This window comes from Pseudoliparis swirei, chromosome 11 (genome assembly GCF_029220125.1).
Source record: "Pseudoliparis swirei isolate HS2019 ecotype Mariana Trench chromosome 11, NWPU_hadal_v1, whole genome shotgun sequence".
In the NCBI taxonomy this organism is placed as follows: domain Eukaryota; kingdom Metazoa; phylum Chordata; class Actinopteri; order Perciformes; family Liparidae; genus Pseudoliparis; species Pseudoliparis swirei.
This window is the reverse complement of record NC_079398.1, coordinates 14,397,876-14,420,455: the sequence shown is the minus strand read 5'-3', so window position 1 is coordinate 14,420,455 and position 22,580 is coordinate 14,397,876. Positions and strand designations below refer to the sequence as shown.

Below are 22,580 nucleotides of genomic sequence, written 5' to 3'. Positions count from 1 at the left end.
TGGTGAGCCTCTCAGCAAGTGAAGATGCATGTGTTGAACTTGTGTATGTACCCCCAGGATATGACGCTCTCCTCCCTTTACACCCCCTCTCCCTCCTAGATAGGGGGGACCTGCTAGATAATTTTGTTTTACAAGTTATCTTTAAATTACTCCCAGAAACACCAGCGTGTTGCACAATGACTCATACTGTGTACGTATAATCTCAGGAGGACACGAACCTGTAATTAAACAATTTAAAAATACAACATAACTTGTTAGTCCAGTTCCGGCCCTCTCGAGGCCATACAGGACTGTCTCAGAAAATTAGAATATTGTGATGAAGTTCTTTATTTTCTGTAATGCAATAAAAAAAAAAAAATGTCATGCATTCTGGATTCATTACAAATCAACTGAAATATTGCAAGCCTTTTATTCTTTTAATATTGCTGATTATGGCTTACAGCTTAAGAAAACTCAAATATCCTATCTCTAAATATTAGAATATCATGAAAAAGTATACTAGTAGGGTATTAAACAAATCACTTGAATTGTCTAATTAACTCGAAACACCTACAAGGGTTTCCTGAACCTTGACAAACACTCAGCTGTTATAAATCTTATTTTTTACTTGGTCTGAGGAAATATTAAAATTTTATGAGATAGGATTTTAGAGTTTTCTTAAGCTGTAAGCCATAATCAGCAATATTAAAAAAAATAAAAGGCTTGCAATATTTCAGTTGATTTGTAATGAATCCAGAATGCATGACATTTTTGTTTTTTTAATTGCATTACAGAAAATAAAGAACTTTATCACAATATTCTAATTTTCTGAGACAGTCCTGTATATACAAAAACACAACGTGATGACGTCACACCTGCGACACGGCTCGCAGCAGCCATGCGCCAGCGAGCTGCGCTGTTGTGGGCGCCTGTGCGCGGTAAGTGAGCTGCGGCGGACCAGCGCAGTGACGGCGAGCGGACTGCCGGCGGAAGTTTCAGGTCAACAAAGTGAGAGAGGAGCTGCAGCGGCGGCGCTTCCTTCTTCTGTCTGACGGCTGCGAGCGGCACAGGACCGCAGGGGATGCCATGTAGGCGAGGCAGGAGAATGAGCCGTCAGCGCACTGGAGGAGGAGGAGGAGAAGGAGGAGAAGGGACGGACGACTACACCGTGCAGCAGGAGAACGAGCTCGAGGCTCTCGCGTCTATCTTCGGGGATGATTTCCAGGATCTGCGCACCAAGGATCCGTGGAAGGTAACGTCAGCTCGAGCCGCGAGCGGCATGCGTTGCGTTGCTTGAACTGCCAACGTGGACATGTTGACACGTACCCACCAGTAGTGTTACTTGTAGTTATCCAAGACCTCCCCCCCAGCCCCCTAAACCACTTGCGGTTTTGTTGACTGTATTTGCAGGTCAAAAGGCCTCCAGAGGTGCACCTCTGTCTGCGGCCCAACGGGCTGAACAACGGACAGGAATGCTACGTGACTGTGGACCTGCAGGTCAAATGCCCACCGACATACCCAGACGCGTGAGTACTGCCCCCTGACCCGGGCCATGTGTTCACGGTGGCCTTTGCTGCCCCTTCTCTACCCCGGTATTCACACCCACTGTGAGGGAAGTCTCTGACACCAGGCCAGAATTGTCATGAATACGTTTCACCGGAAGATGAGTGTCGAGTGATGACAAGTCTAATTCACGAGCTGAGCTGAGACGAGCTGCATCTCGTTATAATGACCCATAAACAACTTTAAAACATGGTTCTTCAAATATAACATTTTTCTTCCTTTTTTTAAACAACTCTTAATTGTTTTTCTATTCTTCTTGATTTTCCTCTCCACATATATTTGCAATATTGCACTTTTTCTACACAATGCAGAGAGTAATATTTGTATACTTTCATTTTGCCCAACTGACTGTATGTTCTTGTTGCAACAAAGCACAACAAGAGAATACATGGTGGTGTGGCACAGCTGATGTTGGCGGCATTGTCACGTTTATTTATAGTTTCAAGAGTTTCACACTTGCTTTTTTTAACAATAAATAGTGCAACACCCACCTTTAAAACCTCCTTTAGTCTTTTGCATGTGAAACTAAATTGTCTTGGGATAAGTGCTCTCATCTAATTTCTTAATCCAACATCATGCAATGACCAGAAAGCCTATGAAAAACTCTTAACTAATAACCAACTAAAACAGTTTGATCCGCGTGAGCCCTCGTGATCGGTAAGAAATGAGGAAGACGCTACTTAATTCTCCTCAGGCCAAACTGACCAGCGGCTCCTGTGCCTGATGTGCCACGCTTAATCTGAACAAAGATTTAATGTGGAGTTGTAAATGTCATCACTGTGTTTACCAACAGGCCTCCAGAGCTGGAGCTCTCTAATGCCAAAGGCCTGTCGAATGAAAACCTCCAGAACCTTCAGACTGAACTCGCTAAGTTGGCGGCTGCACGATGTGGGGAGGTGAGGATGCACAGACACGCAGATGTACGGATCAACACTCAAGCTACTGTTGACCCACCCGCCTGTTCACCTAGGTGATGATTTACGAGCTAGCAGACTATACCCAGGGCTTTCTGAGCGAGCACAACAAGCCCCCGCCGAGCTCCTTCCACGAGGAGATGCTGAAGAACCTGCGGAGGCAGCAGGAGAAACGGGACCAGGAGGAGCAGCAGAAGATGGACCAGCAGCGCAAGCAGGAGGAGGACATGGTTAGGAGGAGAGACTAACAGCCTTTCATGGTGGATTACTTTTATCTGGGGCTTTGCGCTAATGTTACTTCTCATTAATTTGACCGGCCCACACGCAAAGGACCCTGAATTTCCTTCTGTCGGACCAAAAACAGTAATCTTATCTTCTCTCTGGAATTGAAACTAAATAATGACCACTAATCCAATAAGAAGAAGCAGAAAACTCATCGTCTAATTATTAATCATTAGACTATTTTATTTATATATGTATATACATACAATACTGAATATGATGCTTATGCATTTGAATTCAGGAAAATGATAGAGGATGTATTATGGAAATACTATAGCCCACAACAACTGACATAAATTGACGGGTATTTTTTGATTTTGTAGGAAAAAGAGATCATTGCTGAGATCCAAAGAAGAGAGGAGGGGAAACGAGAAGAAAAAAGAAGAAAGGAAATTGCCAAACAGGTCTCTGCAGTATTGCATGAATCCTCTCGTGTTGCAACGCCTGCAGGAAAATCCCATGAAGGAAACGGGTGTTGTAATTGACCTTTTGTGGGATGTTTCCATTCGCAGGAGCGACTTGTGAGCATGGAGCAACCGTGCTCTCAAGTCGCTAATGCCTCCTCTCTTGGGAGGAGACCGCCCAGCCCCGGTGGAGCTCCTCCTGAACTGATGGAGACCAAGAAAGCTGCGTCGAGCCGCCGCCGGCCGACCTCGAATACACGCCACAGGTACACGGCAAACCAACTGCTGCTCCCCATGTCGAAGAAACATTGTAGAGATGCCTCAAGTTGTATCTGTTTCCCCAGACGGGACACGGTTAATGAAGACAACCCTCGTTCCCAAGAGCTTCTTCACTTCTACAGCAGCACTTTTGGAGAGCTTGTTGTTCACAGAGGGAAAAGCTTAGGTGAGAGCGGTCTGAGACCATGCAGCCGGTCTGGTGCAAACCACCCTGGTAACCTGCTTGTGCATTGACGTCCGTGTTGATGATACCGACAGGTGTGGGCGAGAGGCTCCGCCGCAGCGTTTATTATGGATTTGAGGAAAACTCTGGAGACTTTGCCGTGATCTACGAGTGGTCCCTTCACTGGAACAAGATGGGCAAGTTCTTCACCAGCCAGGAGACGGCGAGGATTGAGAACTGCAAGAAGCAGGCAAGTACAGAAGGACGCATGTGTTATCGTCAGTGTTTCCCCTACCATTCTATCAGGGTGGCGGCCCGCCCCCCTGAAATCTCCGCCCGCCACCCTGTAATTTTCTCTATCGCGCCAGATCACAGCAGAAGTGATTTAAGGTCCTTTTCTTAAAGACGCCTTTGTTCTTTTATTAAACTAAACGTCTGTTATTGATCGTCTCTACACAACAGCATGTCATTCTGTCTCTACGTGTCGCGTTAACACTTCTCGGTTCGCCGTCTCGCGTGCCGCAGAGCTCCGATGCCGGCGTGCATGTGCGCATCAGCGCTCGGCCCCGATGCGCGCAGGTGAGCACTCTCCGTCAACGCCGTTCGCCGTGGTTCCCTTTCCTATCTCGGGGGGGCATCGTGAATTAAGCTTAGGGCACCAACATGGCAAGCAGCGGCACTAGTCCCGACCCCCTGAAGCTGTAAACCTAGGGGAAACACTGATCATTTAATAATTTAGCGATTTAAAACCACATGTTTGACTGTTTTTAAGAGCGGGATAATTTCCTCTTAATTCCTGTGTAGATCCACGGGGCAGAAAATGAGTTCAACTCCCTCCTGCGGCTGGATCACCCAAACTTGGTGCGCTACATGGCGATGAGCTCCACTGAGAAGGACGACCGCTTCGTGGTTAACCTGCTGGTGGAGCATGTGGCCGGCATCAACTTGACCCACAGCCTGAAGGCCAACACTCCGGTGCCTCTGGATAAACTCTGCCACTACACGGCCCAGCTGCTGGCTGCTCTGGACTACCTTCACTCCAACTCCGTGGTGCACAAACAGCTGGGGGCCTCCAGCGTGCTGGTGGACTCCGAGGGCAACGTCCGACTGACGGATTATAGCTTATCCAAGAGGTTTGCAGAAATATGCAAAGAAGACGTTTTTGAGCAAGCCCACGTGCGTTTCTCAGAGGACACGGCGATGCCCACGAAGACGGGCAAGAAAGGTGACGTGTGGAACTTGGGCCTGATGCTGCTGGCTCTGAGTCAGGGGAAGGAGGTGCAGGAGTATCCAGTGACGGTGCCAGCCAGCCTGCCTGCGTCGTTCCAGGATTTCCTCCAAAAGTACGTATGGATGGAAACATCAGCAGCATCTTAAAGGAGAACACCAGCGATTCAGCCCGTATACCATAACTCTTGTACTGCATACTTTCTGTTAGTGCTGGCGGCAGCGTTTTGGATTCCTGTTTTGTTTGTTTTCCTGACGACCGTTTTTTATTCATCTTGCTGTAATTGATTTATCTGCCAATTATTCCAACATTCAAAACAAATCAACAGATTACTTTAAAACAACAGTGAACAAATCATAGTATCATAATACTCTATAATATAATAATAATAGTCGAGACCCGAGATTGTTTTGTTCAACCATTTTTTCCAAATTGAATCTGTCTACTTGCTTTGCTGGCTGATTTAAAATGCTTTTCGTATGAAACTATTTTATACATAGATTTCATTTAGATCATACAAAGCAGACACATTGCAAATTAGGAGACCACCAGTACAATGAACTGTGTGTTATGTCGTGCGTGTCTTTATCATAGGTGTGTGTGCCTGAATGATGCTGAACGCTGGACCGCCCAGCAGCTTTTAGACCACTCCTTCCTGAAGCCTCCGTCGCCTAAAAACCTGCCACAGCACCGGGATTCCAGCACAGAAGGTGATGTACCCGTCCTTACACGATGTTTAAAGGAGGTGGACAATTAGACATGCTATTAAATATTCAGTTAAAACTAAAGCACAAATTACAACTAAAGTATCCTCGACAAACAACTAATTTCGAGATTCTCCAGAAAAACTGAACCGTATAATCATTTAGTCTATAAAATGTTCGAATTTAGTGAAAAAAATGTGCATCGCAATAAGCAACGTGACTTCTTCAAATAACAATGGAAAGTCAAATTTACCAAGCAACAAATACTGCCATTTAAGAAGGTGGATGCAGAGTAATGTTTCTTTGATGAATGGACTTTTTCTTCTCAGTCGAAGTATTTATTGCAGACTAATTGTATTTTAGTACATTACTTTGTCAAGGAGTTTCTTATATTCAGTACACTAAGGGTATACAGTGTAACGCTGATCACCCCCCCCCCACATGTGTGGTGTTGTACTTGTATCATTATTATTGGAGAAAAAAGACACACTTAAAGATCAATCTAATAGCCACGTTTCTATCGTCTCAGACGCTGCCGTGGACTCTCCGTCGTCCGTCATCCCACCGAGCCACATCAACGCCCTGTTCAGTTTCGGGGTGGAGAGGCAGTTTTCTCGCTACTTCAATGAGTTTGAAGAACTCCAGCTTCTTGGAAAGGGAGCTTTCGGTGCCGTCATTAAGGTAGGCTCTTTTTTGACACGCTAGCTTTGATGAAAGAGGACTTTTTACACTCGGGTCTGCTGCGTATTCTTTGCGTCCTCCTTGTTCCTTCCACGTTCCCTCTCCTGCGTCTCCAGGTTCAGAATAACCTGGACGGCTGCTACTACGCTGTGAAGCGCATCCAGGTCAACCCGGCCAGCAAGCAGTTCAGACGGATCAAAGGTGAGGTGACGCTGCTCTCGCGCCTCAACCATGAGAATATCGTCCGCTACTACAACGCGTGGATCGAGCGGCACGAGAAGCCCTCGTCGATGGTGCTGAGCACCACCGACAGCTCCGAGGCCTGGAGCGCCGCCGACAAGCCCCCGCAGGCCAAAGAGCCTCCGCAGCGCATCAACGAGCTGGGCCTCGCTGACAACGCGGAGGACGCCGCGCCGCCTCCGGCCCTGTCGAGCTCGGTGGAGTGGTCCACCTCCATCGAGAGGTCATCCAGCGCCAAATGTAGCAGGCACCAGTCGAGTGATGAAGAGGATGAAGATGACGAAGATGTGTTTGGGGCCTCTTTTTTGTAAGCGTTTTTTTTTTTTTTTGTGGCAGTAAATCCAGCAAGACCTTCGCCTGCTCTTAGCCCTCGACTATGTTCTTCTCTCCTAGGCCATCGGATAGTGACTCAAGTGGTGACATCATCTTTGACGATGGAGATGGAAGCACAAACGAGATGTTACAGGTTTGGATATTTCCACTTCATTATTCATTCAGTCGTTTGCATGTCAGACATGTCGGTTCGACTAACAGCTGGCCTTTCTTTTCGCAGGTCGAGCCCAGCAAAATGCCGGTGATCGACACAACGGAGAGCACCGACTCGGATCGACCCATTCTTATTGCACATTACTTGTACATACAAGTAAGCTTCCCGTCACGCTCCTTTTTATTTTGTGTTTGGCCACTAGAGGTCTCTGTCTTACAGCTGATGTTTGTTTTCTGTTCCTGACAGATGGAATACTGTGAAAAGAGCACTTTACGGGACACAATAGATCAGGGCCTGCACCAGGACCAGAGTCGTTTATGGAGACTCTTCAGAGAGATACTGGATGGCCTTGCTTACATCCACGAGCAGGTGTTTAATATGTGTGTGTGTTTCAGTTTCCACCTTTCTAAAGCAAATAATCCCATTTGCCACAGAAGTGTCCCATAACATCACGGGTTACACTTAAAGAGCTTTGTATGGTAACAACAAAAAGTAAGCCATGTGACCGAGCAGATCTCTTCAGCCATCCTCCTCTCTTTTAGGGCATGATTCACAGGGACTTGAAGCCTGTCAACATCTTCCTTGACTCGCAGGACCACGTCAAGATCGGGGACTTTGGCCTGGCTACAGACCATCCTGCTAATGTGGTAACCCCAATGCAGTGTGCAGTTAACCGCTTCACCCTGCTGTTATTTGGAAGGATTTAGGGTGAAATAGTGTCTCTAGTGCTTCACTTCATAGTTAACTAAATTCAGATTTATAACCCCAGTGATGAAAATGTTGTCAGGCTGCAGGTAAATGTGAGGTGGAGGAGAGCAGCTCGGCAGTGATGCCTAAACCAGACCCAACAGGTGCAGTGTTTGGGGGGAAAACATTCACACGGTGTGATTCTGTTGAGCCTGATATGCATGGTCCTCCCTGACACGTGCTACTCTTGCTTCAACATTCTCCAGGTAACATGACGGGCATGGTTGGTACTGCGCTCTACGTCAGTCCAGAGGTTCAAGGCAACACCAAAGCCACCTACAACCAAGTAAGAGTCCGATTTTATATTCAAATATACATATAATGTAAAGTTGAGATGAAAGGAGAAATGCCATCCAATCTTTCTGTCCTCAGAAAGTTGACCTGTTTAGCCTGGGCATCATCCTGTTCGAGATGTCCTACCGGCCCATGACCACGGGTGCCGAACGCATCTCTGTGCTGAGCCAGCTACGCGTGGTGCGTCCATATTCAGGAGTGGGAGCAATCCGTGTGGGGAATTTGGGGTGCTTGGTACCTGTTACTGACCTCCTCCCTTTTCCTGCTGCAGGAGCCCATGACCTTACCCGAGGACTTTACTCCGCATGAGCAAGGAACACAGGTGTGGCCGCTGTAGTGCAACCTTTTGAAGGGAATCTTTTCTCTCTCTGTTCTCAGTCTAACGATGGCTCTCTGTGTCTCTTCTTTGTCTCGATCAGAGGAAAGTGATGGAGTGGCTGTTGAACCACGACCCGGCCCTGCGGCCCACCGCCCAGGAGCTGCTGAAGAGTGAACTGCTGCCCCCACCACAGATGGAGGAGTCGGAGCTGCACGAGGTGCTGCAGCACACCATGGCCAACGTCAACGGCAAGGCCTACCGCACCATGGTCGGCCAGCTGTTTGCCCAGAACACCTCTCCGGTCATGGATTACACCTACGACATAGACCTACACAAGGTAGGCCTGCTGCTGTCGCTGTGCTTCATTTGTTATGCCACGTTGTACCAGTTCTGTGCGGGTCTCAACATAAGACTTTTACATGTGTTTGCGCTTGATTAGATAAAGCATGTGTGATTTATAAGGGAGTAAAAACGTATTCATTAATATTAGACCAGAGAAGGTCTCTAACACTTGGTCAATAGGCAGTTCATGTACGATGCAAGTTGTTCCCCTCGCTGCCTGCAGATGTCACTGCGGGCGAATGAACGGCTGCACCAACACCTCAGTGCCACTTCACTCATCTGGTCTATATAACGGACCAGCAGAAAGTCTGGTAGTGCTTAATCGATGTCTCCTGATCCCTAACAGAGGCGGTCTGTTTGGTCTCCCTTCAGGGCAGCTTCAGCTTGAACGGTGCCAAATTGCAGCAGCATGTGTATGAAACGATCACCAGGATCTTCAAGAGGCATGGTGAGTACACCACGCTTGTCTGGCGAGTGTTCGTGTGAGCCTTTTGTTGACTCTCCACTCCGAACCCCTTGGACTCTTGACCCGCTGCAAGACCCGACATCTGCTCCAGTGAGTGGCAGCCACACAATAAGTGCACTGTTGGGCAGTGCCGATTCTGTGCAGGTGCTAGTGTTGTGTTGGTGCACACTGCCGACGATGTCCAGCTGAGCTTATTTGTTCAGGCTCAGTTTGTATCTGCTCGCATGCATTATCTATTTTTTTTTTTTTTCCGGGTCACGGTTACGCCATCTCATACAGAAGTTGCGGTGATGCATGGTGTTTGCTTTCAGGTGCGGTGCGTCTCCAGACCCCGCTGCTCCTCCCGAGGAACAGGAAGTTGTATGATGGCAGCGAGCCGGCCTGCTTCATGGACCACAGCGGAATGCTGGTTACACTGCCCCATGACCTTCGCGTGAGTCCAACATGCACACACACATAACACACGCACAGGCACGCAAACGCCAATTATTCAACAATTTGCATCAGCACATGTGAACACACATATAGTGTGAAGCTGCAATCAGCGGCCGCCTTGAGATCCTGCTACTTCAGGAAACCCTGAGGACTAAATGGCTGTTTCCACACTGATTGATTACAGCCTCGTATGCACTGATTTCGCCGTCATTATATGTGTGCACTAAATGTCTCGACTCTTTGAACTATAGACGGCGTTTTCACGGTTCGTCGCTCGCAATAATATCACGCATCTGAAGAGGTAACATAAAATGATCAAACACAATTGTATTCCAATAATCATTTGTTACAATAATAAAAATAGTAATTTGTTAGCTAAAAGCTTTGAAATAGTTTTGCAAACAAGCATTAATATGTGACCAACCTATAGGTACCTTGTCTAACATACAAACATAAGTGCATCATTATGAAATGTTTTTAAATTTGTTTTATCTAAAGGCCCCTTTACCTTTTTGTAGTCAATCTTCAGTGATGTGTTTGATACAGGTGATGCACTCCAGTGTCGAACAATATTATCAAACGAAAGTAAATTGAAGGAATCATTTTCTTTTTTTAGTAACATTTTCCGTGAATTCAGCAAATTAAACGGTTCCCACGTGAAATCTGACATTCACGTGGACTCTCTTTCTCAAGGTACAGCATCGAGCGCGTATTCCGCCCCAGGAAGCTGGATCGCGCGCACCCGAGGGAGCTCCTGGAGTGTGCCTTTGACATTATCACACCCGTCACCAACAGCCTGCTCCCGGATGCCGAGATCATCTACACCGTCTCTGAAATAGTCCAGGAATTTGCCGTGCTCCAGGTGACACGAACCACCCGTAGTTAAATTTACATTTACATTGTTCTTTATTTTCCTCCAGACGCCATCAGCGCAACATGTCCCGTTTCTTGTTTTTTCCCTTTTCACTTCCCACTCACATTCCTAACATAGTAAAGTATATGTAAGCCTGACAGATTTACACCGTATTTATTATTTGCATAGTAAATCTGTTTTGCACAGCTCTGTCCACTTCCTTCCCTGTACAATCCATTTCCTGTCCACACATCCCAGTGCTGCTGCTTCAGTGTCCAGTGGCAGGTCTCCTTGCATGAGCCCAGTCCCCCCAGAGTCTGGCGTCTGGTTCATCCCTCACGGAGCTCGTTTCTGATCCCCTCCACCGCCCTTTGAGAGCTTTTAAGAAGCCCGATAGAATAAGAGGGCAGCCGGACACAACAGTCATTATTCACCGAAGTGCCCGTTGGGCTGTGGTGCTCTTGGTTTCGACTGTAATTGCAGTCCAGAGGGTTAACGGTGTGTTTTTGTGCCTGCAGGAAAGGAACTATAACATTTACCTGAACCACACCAGCTTGTTCAAGGCCATCCTGCTCCACAGCGGAGTGCCCGAGGACAAGCTGAGCCAGGCCTCCACGATACTGTGTGACGCCATGGTCAGTGCGGCTCACACGTGCATCACAGATGTTACTCGCGTTGCGTGACTGTTTCCGATACGCCGGTATGAACGTGTATAATGGCGTTCGTACTAAATATAGCAGTTAACATTCCTGGCTCCTTTTTTCTTCTGCGTCTGCTCCAGAGCGAAAAGCTGACCAAACGTGAGTTGGAGGCGAAGTTCTGCAACTTTTCACTGTCGGCCAACAGCGTGAGTCCACCGGCTGCGTGAACCTCCAGTAAAAAAATAAATAATCAGTCCTGCTGCGGCCAACCTCTTCTCACTCGTAAAACTGCTCTCCTCCGCTGCGTCCAGTTGCAGACGCTGTACAAGTACATAGAACAGAAGGGGAGTCTGCAGGACCTGGCGCCGCTGCTGACATCACTCACCAAACAGAAGACCGCCGTCACCCTGCTGGCCAAGCAGGGCCTCAAGGACCTGGAGGAGCTCACAATGCTGCTGCGCAGACTCGGAGTTAAACTGCAGGTGATTTGCATTCTGGGTAAATGAATGTTAAAAGAAGAAGAGCCAGTGTGTCTGTTTTCTTCCCTTTTTTAACGCATCTGCATTCTCTCTATAGGTGGTGGTCAATTTAGGCTTAGTGTACAAGCTGCAGCATCACTCTGGGGTCATCTTCCAGTTTGTGGCTTTCATCAGGAAACGCAAGCGAATTGTTCCGGATATCGTGGCTGCTGGAGGCCGCTATGACCACTTGGTAGGTCATGACAAATATCTGCTGCTATTATTATTATACGAACGTTTTCATTCCACATGTGCATGCATGTGAACCATATTTCTTCGGTCTCACATACAGCCCCTCTGTCTGTTTTCCATATGACTCGGTCTACGTTGATCCATTGTGGGCTTTGTTCTGTGTCACTAGATCCTGGAGTTTCGAGGCCCAGCTTCCACAGTGCCGGTGCCCTCTGCAGTCGGGGCCAGTGTGGCCCTGGACAAAGTCTGTGCTGCTCTGGCCAACATGGAGGAGCCAGTGAGAGAGACACACACACACACACACACACACACACACACACACACACACACTGGGATCTGACATTTCTAATTATTGTGATGAAAGAGCAGCAGACAGCTACATATTTAATGATGCCTTATTACAGCGCTTGGCTGCCACACAGCCACTTTTAGAAACGCGTTAATGACTATGATCACAGTGACTTTTGACGCCATGAAGTTATTTTTTGCAGGTGCATCATTTTCTATCTTCAGAATGTGAAATGATGTGCCCCAAAAGTAGGGCTCGATGAAACTTATTTTTACCTATAATTCAGGCATCATTTAAAGTTTGTACTTTTCTTTAAATCAGCCATCGGTGAGCTCCTGCGATGCGCTCGTGGTCCCAGTCGGACATTCTTCAATGTCCAGAGCCATCAATGTGGTCCAGAAGCTGTGGAGCTCCGGCGTCTCTGCGGACATCGCCTACGATGTCTTACAGGTGAGCGGCCGCCTGAAAGAGGCATACATTGTCTGAATGGTTTCAGGGTGGAACGTCATACCAAGGCAATTTTGATTTACCAGTGCACTGTGGAGTTATATTGTAAACAAGCAAAGTTAAATCTTTGATCCACAATGAAACTTTTGAAACTATGAACTTGAACCTGCATGTCATTAAATTGTTTTCAGGTATATGAAGTTCATCATGAGAACCAAATATGCCACACATTATTGCATTATGTTTAACGGTGCTGCATTTGTGGTAGAAAGAATCATTGAAAATATAAAAAAAGGTTTAAAATCTGTTAGTGCAGAAAAAAATGGAGTCACTTAAAACCTCGTCGCACAGGAGCCATTAAGGCCCACGTCTGAATTCCTCTCGGCTAAAGGAAGCAGAGTCCACTTCACAGTCACTCCCTCACTGTTGTTTCCGGACCTGCGAGAGGAAGGAATCTGCTGAGAGGACCTAGCTGTTACATGAAGATCACAGTTGTGTGTGTGTGTTCATAACGATTGTGTAACTGAGCCCTCGTGTTTGTTGTATGTCAACCACATTTCTGGCTTTCTAAATGCCTGAATGAGAACTGACACTTTACATTGTGTAACATGGGTGATCTCCCTCTTGTCATACCTCACCCCTCCTACAGGGGGAACACCGAGTCCCGCTCTTGAGGGCAAATGCCCCTCATCTGTCAGCAACAGAAATAGTAAACACCCCAGAGGGCTCACAGGCCGTAGTGGGACAATACAACATGGAGCCATTGCTGCAATAATCAACCCAGTCATCTTAGACAAGCTTCCAATAAACTTTTATAATAAGCTCTTGTTAGACGAACAGTCCCACTGAGGTCAGTCCCTTCAAAGTGAAGTCATTTATCTAATAGTCCCAAACTCCTGATGCCATGCCGCTGTCACATTCTTCACGTTTATGTGACAAACTGATCTCAGCCTTGTGTTTGTGTGTCGCTGTGAACGCCCTCTCCGGCATATTGCTGTGCCCACATATAAATACTCCATGTTTTTGTCCCCCCTCTCTTTATTACCTATTGTTTTAATGTTCCACTTCTGCAATGGACAAGTGTTTTTCCTTTTAATTGTCTTTGGTACTGGCCCAGGACATAAGTGATTGGCCACCGTAAGTTCCCCTTAGATGCATTTAGGACAGTGGGTTTGGCTGAAAACAAGCGTTGGTATGTCCAAAGAGTCAACCGTGTGTGTATATTTTAATTATGTACGTAGGCAGTGCCTTGACCAGTGGCGAGTTGGTCAGAACAACTTGTTCGTACCTCCTCACCCAGCCCTCCCCCTCACCAGACTTGTGTTAACACCTTTCACATGCTGGCCTCTTCACGGGCCTGAATCTGCAGCTTTAATTCATCCTCAGTAGACAGTTCCACTCTTTTAGCTTTTATTAGCCAAATATGGCAAACATTTTCAACATGCTGTCAGCTTAGGCATATGACCCAGAGCTGCCCACCACCAGTGGCTTACCGTTGACTTCATTTGTCAGAGGAAGTTTTAGTGCTGACATGATGATGAGGTACACTGCCGTTCAAAAGTTTGGGGTCATCCAGACAATTTCGTGTCTTCCATGAAAACTCACTTTTATTTATCAAATTAATTGAAAATTGAATAGAAAATAGTCAAGACATTGACAAGGTTAGAAATAATGATTAATATTTGAAGTATTAATTTTGTACTTCAAGCTCAAAGGAAGGCCAGTTGTATACCTTATATCACCAGCATAACTGTTTTCAGCTGTGCTAACATAATTGCAAAAGGGTTTTCTAATCAGATATTAGTCTTCTAAGGCGATTAGCAAACACAATGTACCATTAGAACACTGGAGTGATAGTTGATGGAAATGGGCCTCTATACACCGATGGAGATATTTCATTAGAAACCAGACGTTTCCACCTAGAATAGTCATTTACCACATTAACAATGTATAGTGTGTATTTTTGATTAATGTTATCTTTATTGAAAAAACAGTGCTTTTCTTTGAAAAAGAAAGACATTTCTAAGTGACCCCAAACTTTTGAACGGTAGTGTAAATTGTCACACACACACATCTCACACTTTCTCTCGTCTTACACAGAAGGGTTTGTTCTGCAAGCTGCAGCAAGATGAAACTTTTGGGCTCAAGTTGGTGGGAATTAATTGGGCTTACACAAACGTATACATACACACGGTCATGGTTGAACGAGTTACCTGAATACACATTGGCTCTGCGCGTGACTCCCAGCACAGCGCCCACTCACACTGGTTCTAAGCAAAACTTCAATGAAGCTGACTGACTGCAGCTATAGAAGAATCTTTGAATCCATCAGTCCAATGTTCCCCCAGAATGAGCTCTTATTTTCCAACCCAAACATCAAACTTGACTCGTTATGCTTTAAGTAACTAATAGAAGGGCACACTCTGTAAAACGCGCATGACGGCAACGAACTTTCTGCAGCATTCTGGCCGGCATCTTCGAGGCCCGACAGTAAAACACGGGGAGAGGGCATCAAGCCACTGCAACGAGGGTCAGCTGAGTTGCACCCTTAACTCGTGTGTTAGTAATTCAGCCTTTTGTCATGTTGTGTGTTCAGTCCCAGGAGACGTTGATGGAGCACTGCAGGCTGGCTGGCATCAGCTGCATGGCCCTGGTCTCTGACAAGGAGGGACACTATGTGAAGGTAAACCAGCAGAGCAGTGTGTAGTTGTATTTCACAATTTAACAAGGTCACTTTTTAAAAATGTACTTCAAAAAGCTTTTCTGCAGATTATGATGCTTTGCAAGCTGTTTTGATAAGAGATACTTATGGAATAGTTTTCTCCAGCAGCACATGGTAACGCCATCTTCTGCCTCCAGGTCAAATCCTTTGAGAAGGACCGACAGTCGGAGAAACGGATTCCGGAGTCGGACTTGGTGGACCACATCATTCAGAAATGTCGGACCAAATTCTTTGAGGAAAGAAACATCAGGTAGAGACATTTAGTTTTAATGTGCTGCTCAGATGTCTGCATGATGTAAGGGTGGTGTTTTTATATGATGTTGTCCTTGTGCCCCGACAGAGAAATCTCTGAAAGCATGTCTCAGAACCCAAAGGGATCGCTGCTCAACAACACAGGTACAATGACCACGCTCAGTCGGCCTCTATTCACAACTGAGACTGTATATTGTTAATGTCAGTCTTTGTGCAACATGATACAGTCACACCCGTTTGTATATAGTTTTGACTACATCAAAGTGCTGCAATAAAATTATTAAAGACTATTTCAATATCTTGTGATCAATGAAGCATCTGCAGTGAATGACTGATCTTCGTGTTGCGTTTCCACTCCTGGCATTTAACCGAGTCGTTACCTCGAGTGACGTGTGATTTGGGCTGTGGAAGTAGAAGTGTTGCATTTCACACCAACTTCTGGCATGCACACAGGTAGTCAACAAACTGGTTCAATTAGATTGTTACGCTGTCGTAAATTACAAATGTAAAAAAGCCCTCTGATTGGATGAGATGTTGAACTGGTCCCTTTTCTGCCTGCAGGCTCTTCCGAACAGCACGGGAGCAGCAGCACCAGCAACATTAATGTGAACGTCATCAGCCCGGACAAAGTCTCCTCCAGTGTTAGACGACGCTACGAGGCTCAGGTTTGTGAGCTGCTTTTATGCTATTCAATTACTGAAATCAATGATTGGCTTCTGCCAGATGTTAGGATGTGGTTATCAAACTTTCACTACTAATCGTGAAGACTTTTATTTTAATAAGTCTGGTAAGTGTAGCTCCAAATGAGGTAACACAATGGTGATTGAGTTTTTGGCCCACCGATGAAAACCCTTTCATTTGCAGTATTATAAACTGCCTGTGGCAACACGCAAGATCACACGTGGCGCACAATTAGTGACGCGGTTTCCAACAACCACCGACTTGTTCTTTAACTCACGAGTAAATGGTTCATGGACCTATACTTGTACAGCACTTTTCTTGTCTTCCAACCACTCGAAGCGCTTTAACACTACATGACATCATTCACCCGTTAACACACTGATGGGAGGGGCTACGGTTCCACCTGCACGTCAGGAGTAGCTGACATTCACACACATTCATACACCGTAGGCACAACTATGGGAGCAACACACGTGTGTGCATGTGCGTTTCTGTGTGTGTGTAAAAACTAGAGCCAAGAACACTTGCAATTACTGCTTATTGCCATTGGTGCATTTGAAGATAATTACTATCCTCCCAGTTTATTTAATCATGGGAACACCACTTATTGCTTGCCACTGTTCCATTTCTTTCTTCCTCACTTTGTCTCTCTCTCCCTCTCTCTCTCTCTTTTAGATCCAAACCAGATTACAAAATCTCGGTACCAATTTGCAGAACAAGAGCAATGACATTGAAGTTCTGGCAGTAAGTAATTTGTTTGTTTATCCCTCCCGATCCCTTCCACCCTTTTCAGCTCTCCCGCCTTATCTCTTGAATTCATGTGTGAAATCACAGAGTGCGGAACGGCCTTTTGACGGCTAAAACTGCAAACATCACTGGGACAGCCCTTTTATAGTTATTTGCCCGGCGCTAAAATCCCCTGCTGGAGGTTAAGAGGGCTGCAAATCCTTTGCAGGCGCTACAGAACAGCGAACACTCACCTGAAGGCAGTCACTGTGTCATTTCGGGCAATGGCTGCCATATTGAGTTTATTTGTGGTTGCGTTGAAGATTTATGGCCAGATATTCTCAAAGTAAATCAACTGTCGACAGTGTCTTATTCACCATGTCGCCGCATATTCCAAATACATTTGTCGTCCCTGTTGGGGTCTGTATTGCATCAGCGGTACATCAAATAAATACAAGTTATTGAAACATAATCACCTTGAATTTGGTAAGCAGTCGCTTAGGCCCCTTGTTGTTGCATGGGAGTGCTCATCTGTCAGACTGGAACACCGCACGACTCCCTTCCCAATGATGAACCCGGGAGGCCACTCGACTCTTCCTGTGAAAGGGACACAGAGTGCTCTCAGCATGGTGAAAGTGGAATTATAAGTAACTTACTGTAAGAGAGGACTGGATTATCGTGTTTTGAAAGAATTACACAAGCCATCGGTCATCGGGTGCACGGGTTGATATTTTTAGCTCAATTATGAATCCGCTTGTTGTCGCAACATGAGATGAGGCTCCATTGTGTTGTCGTGTAACCCGGCTTGTGTTGTATCCCACAGGTGGACCTGCTGAAGGAAACGCTGGTCCACTTCTTGACCCTGGAGGTTGGTTCCTTACCGGCTTCATCAAGACTATTGCAGAGTTAATAAAGGGCCACATCCTTAATGGAGGGTGGGGGGAGTGGACAGAACGGCAAGTCGAGGTCACGATCCGAGACAGGAAGACGGAATCCCGTCTCCTTCCTTACAGGAGTGATGAGGAGTGAGGGAACACCCCAGGCTGTTTGTACAGCCAGGGAGATCTGCTTCAGGGCCTCGTGTGCACGTCTTTAACAAGGCTCACATACGGGGCAGACTTGGACTACAGTGACAAAAGGCATACGCTAGAGGTGTGACTAAGGCGGCACTCGTAAAAACCTGAGGTTAGGAGCAAACAAATTAGATTGTGCTAAGAAACATGAAGAAAGCTGAGCAACGCTCTTAACACCATTGTTATATAAAAAGGCGTCCCGCCATTCATGAAGAGGCCACCTATGGAGTTGGCCCCTTTCAGCACGCGTCAGAGAAACACATTAGTCTATAAAACACAAGACGATACACAGTGTGTATTGCTGGGCGTGTATGGAAGGCCTGCTTTAATTAGGTACCATAAGTCACACACAGCCTAGGAAAGTGTAAACCCACTGAAGATGTGGACCGTCGCTGCATCACGCACTTGACTTGCAAAAATATGCTTCAAGGCTGCAGATGGAAAAGCCCATTCAGTCCTCTGAGACGTCGTCTACTTTTCTGTTGGCCAACATGAAGCGACTTTGAGGCGTCTACAACTGTGAACAGAGTGAAATGATTCTGAAAATGTCTTTGTTCGATGTCTGTGTTGCATGTACCATTTGTCACTCTTTCTTATTTTGCTGCTCTTTTTCTTTCTCCTTCCAGTTTGATAACGAAGAGCAGTTCAACAGCAGTGTGAAGACTCTGCTGTATCGCCTCCCCAAGCAGCGCTACCTGAAGTCCATCTGCGACGAGATCCACCAGTTAAAAATTACGAAAAAGTGAGTTGTGTGTTCCTGTACTATTGAGTTTGTTGTGTGTGTGTTATCGTCAAGGAAAATGTAGCTCTGTTTCCTCAAGTCGGGAAACACCAACGTTGGTATGATTCATTCTCTGGGGACCACGAGTGTCCACAAAGGTTCCTACAGTAGTAGATGTGGAGTGTGAGAAGGTTGACCTGAAGGTTTGGCTGGATACAAAGTCAGGATCACCAAAGGTATTAGGAATTATACTCTCAGCAGCATGAATATCTGAACCACATTTCATTGCAATTGTATCCGTATAGTAGTTTTTGAGAGAAATAACTAAAAACTAAAGATGTTACCCGGTGGTTCTAGTGTTGAGGTTGGGAATCATGGCCATCCATCCATTTGGTGTTGAGATATTTGGAACGGGGCCAAAGTGATGGACCGACAACATACTTTAAGAAGTAAACACCACTTAATTGAATGCGAGTACATTTGGTAATTAGAAACTACTTTAAGGAATGCAGAAAAGATTTAAATAAGAGAAAATAGAGGTGCATCGTTATGACACGATAACGGTGTTTCATGATGAGCCGTAGGTCTCACTGTGTGGAGGTGACTGGACTCTTTGTTTTGTGTTGGGCAACATCAGGCTGGACTTGAACTTTGCTTTCATAACTTAAAAAAATAAAATTTAACCAATAAATACGTATACTGTACATCTATCAAAATGTTATTTGTTATTATTATGGATTACTATTTATAATAGCGAAAGTGATCAAAACTTAAATTAATTCGAATAACATTATTTGACTATGTATATACTACGAACTAATTGAATGGATTGATCCCATTGCCATTCATTCTTAAGAGAAGGGACAAGAATCACGAGCACAGCCTTGTCTTTTGTGTAAAATATAAAGTCCCTGAAGAGAAGCAGCGTGAACTTGATACCGTATCGACATTCTCCAAACAAACCGTCGCAGACGTCTCACCAGGCGCCGCTGTGAAAGATGAGAACCCCTCGCCTCTCTGCTCCACCCACTCCTGACTTCTTTTTTTTTTATTATTGAAATTAAACCTGAGGTAAACAGTACGATACATTAAAGACCGCTTAAAAAGGCAGACTTCCTTTTACGGGCAGCTGCCACTCCAAAGCTCCCAGCGAGCCCACCCACTCCAGGTGTGCCAGTGACAGACGGTCCTTCAAAGGGAGCGGTAATACGGATAACTACTGCCTGGCAGAACTTCAAATCCTCAGCTTATCCCATTTCCTAAGGTGAAATCTGGAGACGGATTTGCCTTATTTGGGCTTCTGATGTATGTCTCCTCACACCCTCGTAGATTGACACTGATGGCGCCGCGAAAGGTCGCCTCGGTGTGTTGGTGCGCGATGTTTTTTATTGTTTTCGTTTTAAATACTGTTTTCTGCTGGGATTCAGAGCTCTTTCACCAGAGAGGTGTGCGCCTTCGCAGGAAAACGTGGAGAGAGAGGGAGAGGGAGAGCGCTTGCGCTGCTCGGAAGGCGGGATCTCTACAGCGCAGCGCTGCGGGCATATTTCATCAACGTCACGCCACTGCAAAAAAAAGCGAACTCCAGCTGCTGGTGAGGAGGGAGGAGAAGACTCCTCTTCATCCGTTTTGTGTGTTTCACGGAATTGGCTGGCTCGCTCGTGCAGAGACTGCGCGCCCAGCTCGCTGGCTTCCAGCTGTTGAGCGAACCCGCCACGGAGCTCTCTCAAAAAAAAAGGTGTCAACACGGGCTGGTGCAACGACGTAACGGTGATTCACTCCCCGCGTGGGTATATAGACTTCATCCTGGTACATGTCCAGAGAAGAGAATTCTGGACCGACACTGCAACAACAACTCGCTGAACAGATACGCGCCCCCCTCGAGCTGCACTGGGACTCTTCTCAGAGACTAAACTCTGCAAACCTGTGGTGAGAGGAAGTTCAAAGAAGTGGAGACAGTGGCTCTGGAGAGGATCTACGGGTGCTTTGACTGTACTGACTGGGAGAGATGGTCTTCATCCGTGGCTGGTTGTGGATGGAGCGGTTGAAATTCCCAGCAGTTTTCTTTTCTTCTTTTTTGAACACTTTGTTTGTCTTTTCTCCACAGATAGAACACATATATACAGAAATGAAAAACAAGTAAAAAATAACATAGAAAGAAAATAAATAAAAAATGGTCAAAAAGGGGTCTGGTTTGCTCTGTCCTCTCGAAAGCAAGATAAATCCTAAGAAACATTCAAGTGTTCTTGTGTTATCGTTGACGTGTAAACATCGACCATTTGTCCCACTTCTCACGGCATCGCTCCTCTTGAGCTCTTAATCTGTGAGTTGACACTTCCATGTCATATCAGTCACGATGTTCAACCATCCATCTTGTGATGGTGGTTCTATCGTGTGCCATCTCTTTGAAACAGCTTACCAATTTAAATTAAGAGTGTGTTGTGTAATTTTGGATGGTTTGTAATTTAGTGTTAAAATCTCAGTTTTTAACAGATTCAGTTTCTATCCAGAATGTCTTAAGTTGGTTGATTTAATATAGGCAGTCATCTGTCAGGGTCCTCTAAGTTACAGATCACGTCATCTGCAAAAAGCCCAATGATGTGTTCTTCTGTTCCAACCTTCATCCCTTTAAGGCGTTAGCCTCATTGCCTGTGCCGGAGGCTCTATAAAAATTGCATTATTTTCCTTCTTTCAAAGCCCTGGCTCAATCCTCAGTGTTTGAGCTACTGGTGTTGTGACGCTCATGGGTCCCCATAGAGAGCAACCCTGTGAGGGATTCGGCGAATGTTCCCATTAATGAATACGTTGGTAACCAACAACAAAAAACAACAAAAATAATTGAATCAAAGCTTCTCTTTCTGCTTTCTCGTCCGCCTCTCCGGAGCAGTTGGTTTTAATTTCCTGTCTGGAAAAAAAGCCTCTCCTGATAAATGAGCGTCACGGAGGCAACAATGGATATATTCAGCATGTGTTTGTTTAGTTGTTTTGGTCCAATGTGGGGCACAGGCTGCTGAGCCCAGATGAGTGGGCTGAAGGCGGCTGCCTTCACCTGGCTACAGGAAGACTATAAACTAAACGTATCCCAAGGGCTTTGAGCCGTTTCCTGTCGGTCAACACTGCTGTGGGAAAGCTTTGTATGTGTGTGTCCAATGCTATTTTAACAAGTTTGTTTTTGGTATCATGTGATGATGAGTTCAGGGACTCTTGGCAGCGTTGAATCTTGTGTAACATCACTAGACTGACCTATTTATCTACAGAAATCCAAGCCGTCCCGACTGAATTTCATTGTCTTGATTTTGAGATGTCCGATTTGAAAATCCTCCCTAATGTTTTTGTGTGTTTTGATGTAACAAACAAATGTTGTCCTCTTGCAGGGTGGCGGTGGTGGTGTTGTACAGCTACAAGGACGACTACTACAAGATCCTTCTCTGAAAACCAGGAGGATGCGCTGGTCCGCTTTGCTTGAGGCCCAGTCGTCTCTCAGAAACTATTTTTATTCATGGACCTAAACAAACTGCTTGAAGACTGGTAGTGACCAGCTCTGAATGGTGGTTACCACGGTGATTGGTAATTCAGCTCTTTCACCCCAAATCTAGTTTGACTAGAGGACTACCTGACTGTATTGCCTTAATGGAACTATTGGGAGGTGAAAAGGCTTTTTACTGAAGATTGTGTGTCACATAGGCAATCATTTTACATTTCTTATTATGGGATGGATATTTCTAATAAATCATCTTTTCCCACATGGAGCTGTGATTTTGTGTCTTAGTTGAACAATGCCAATGGCAGCCTGATGGTCAACTATCTGCTGATTGTGTTATCTCGTAAGCTAATGCTTATTCTAAATTATACATGGAGGTATTGTTCACTGGAGACATTTAGAAAATCTCAAATCAAATGTCACTACTTCTGTGTAGTCTGAAGGTTACGTGCTCCAGTAG

The 22,580-nt window shown here is 45.7% G+C and overlaps 1 protein-coding gene across 4 annotated transcripts; it reads left to right on the top strand.

Annotated features, from left to right (window-relative positions):
• Positions 1-914: 914 nt before the first annotated feature.
• Positions 915-22,388, top strand: eif2ak4 (eukaryotic translation initiation factor 2 alpha kinase 4). Of its 4 annotated transcripts, none has more exons than XM_056425602.1 (39): positions 919-1,231; positions 1,390-1,505; positions 2,336-2,438; positions 2,513-2,686; positions 3,062-3,142; positions 3,251-3,408; positions 3,487-3,587; positions 3,680-3,834; positions 4,389-4,927; positions 5,407-5,522; positions 6,046-6,197; positions 6,314-6,744; positions 6,831-6,903; positions 6,991-7,080; positions 7,171-7,293; positions 7,467-7,568; positions 7,712-7,775; positions 7,878-7,957; positions 8,044-8,145; positions 8,237-8,287; positions 8,385-8,621; positions 8,999-9,074; positions 9,404-9,525; positions 9,779-9,828; positions 10,221-10,389; positions 10,899-11,015; positions 11,162-11,227; positions 11,333-11,503; positions 11,598-11,732; positions 11,901-12,008; positions 12,342-12,470; positions 15,064-15,150; positions 15,327-15,439; positions 15,530-15,585; positions 16,003-16,106; positions 16,798-16,866; positions 17,672-17,716; positions 18,548-18,663; positions 22,014-22,388. In XM_056425602.1, the coding sequence occupies exons 1-39, from the start codon at positions 1,061-1,063 to the stop codon at positions 22,069-22,071; spliced, it is 5,010 nt and encodes a 1,669-aa protein (XP_056281577.1). In that variant the 5' UTR covers positions 919-1,060; the 3' UTR covers positions 22,072-22,388. The 4 variants fall into 4 exon arrangements, with proteins under 4 accessions (XP_056281579.1, XP_056281577.1, XP_056281578.1 ...); XM_056425603.1 differs by having other exon boundaries at positions 7,467-7,571; positions 10,227-10,389; XM_056425601.1 differs by having other exon boundaries at positions 7,467-7,571.
• The last annotated feature ends 192 nt before the right edge of the window (positions 22,389-22,580 follow it).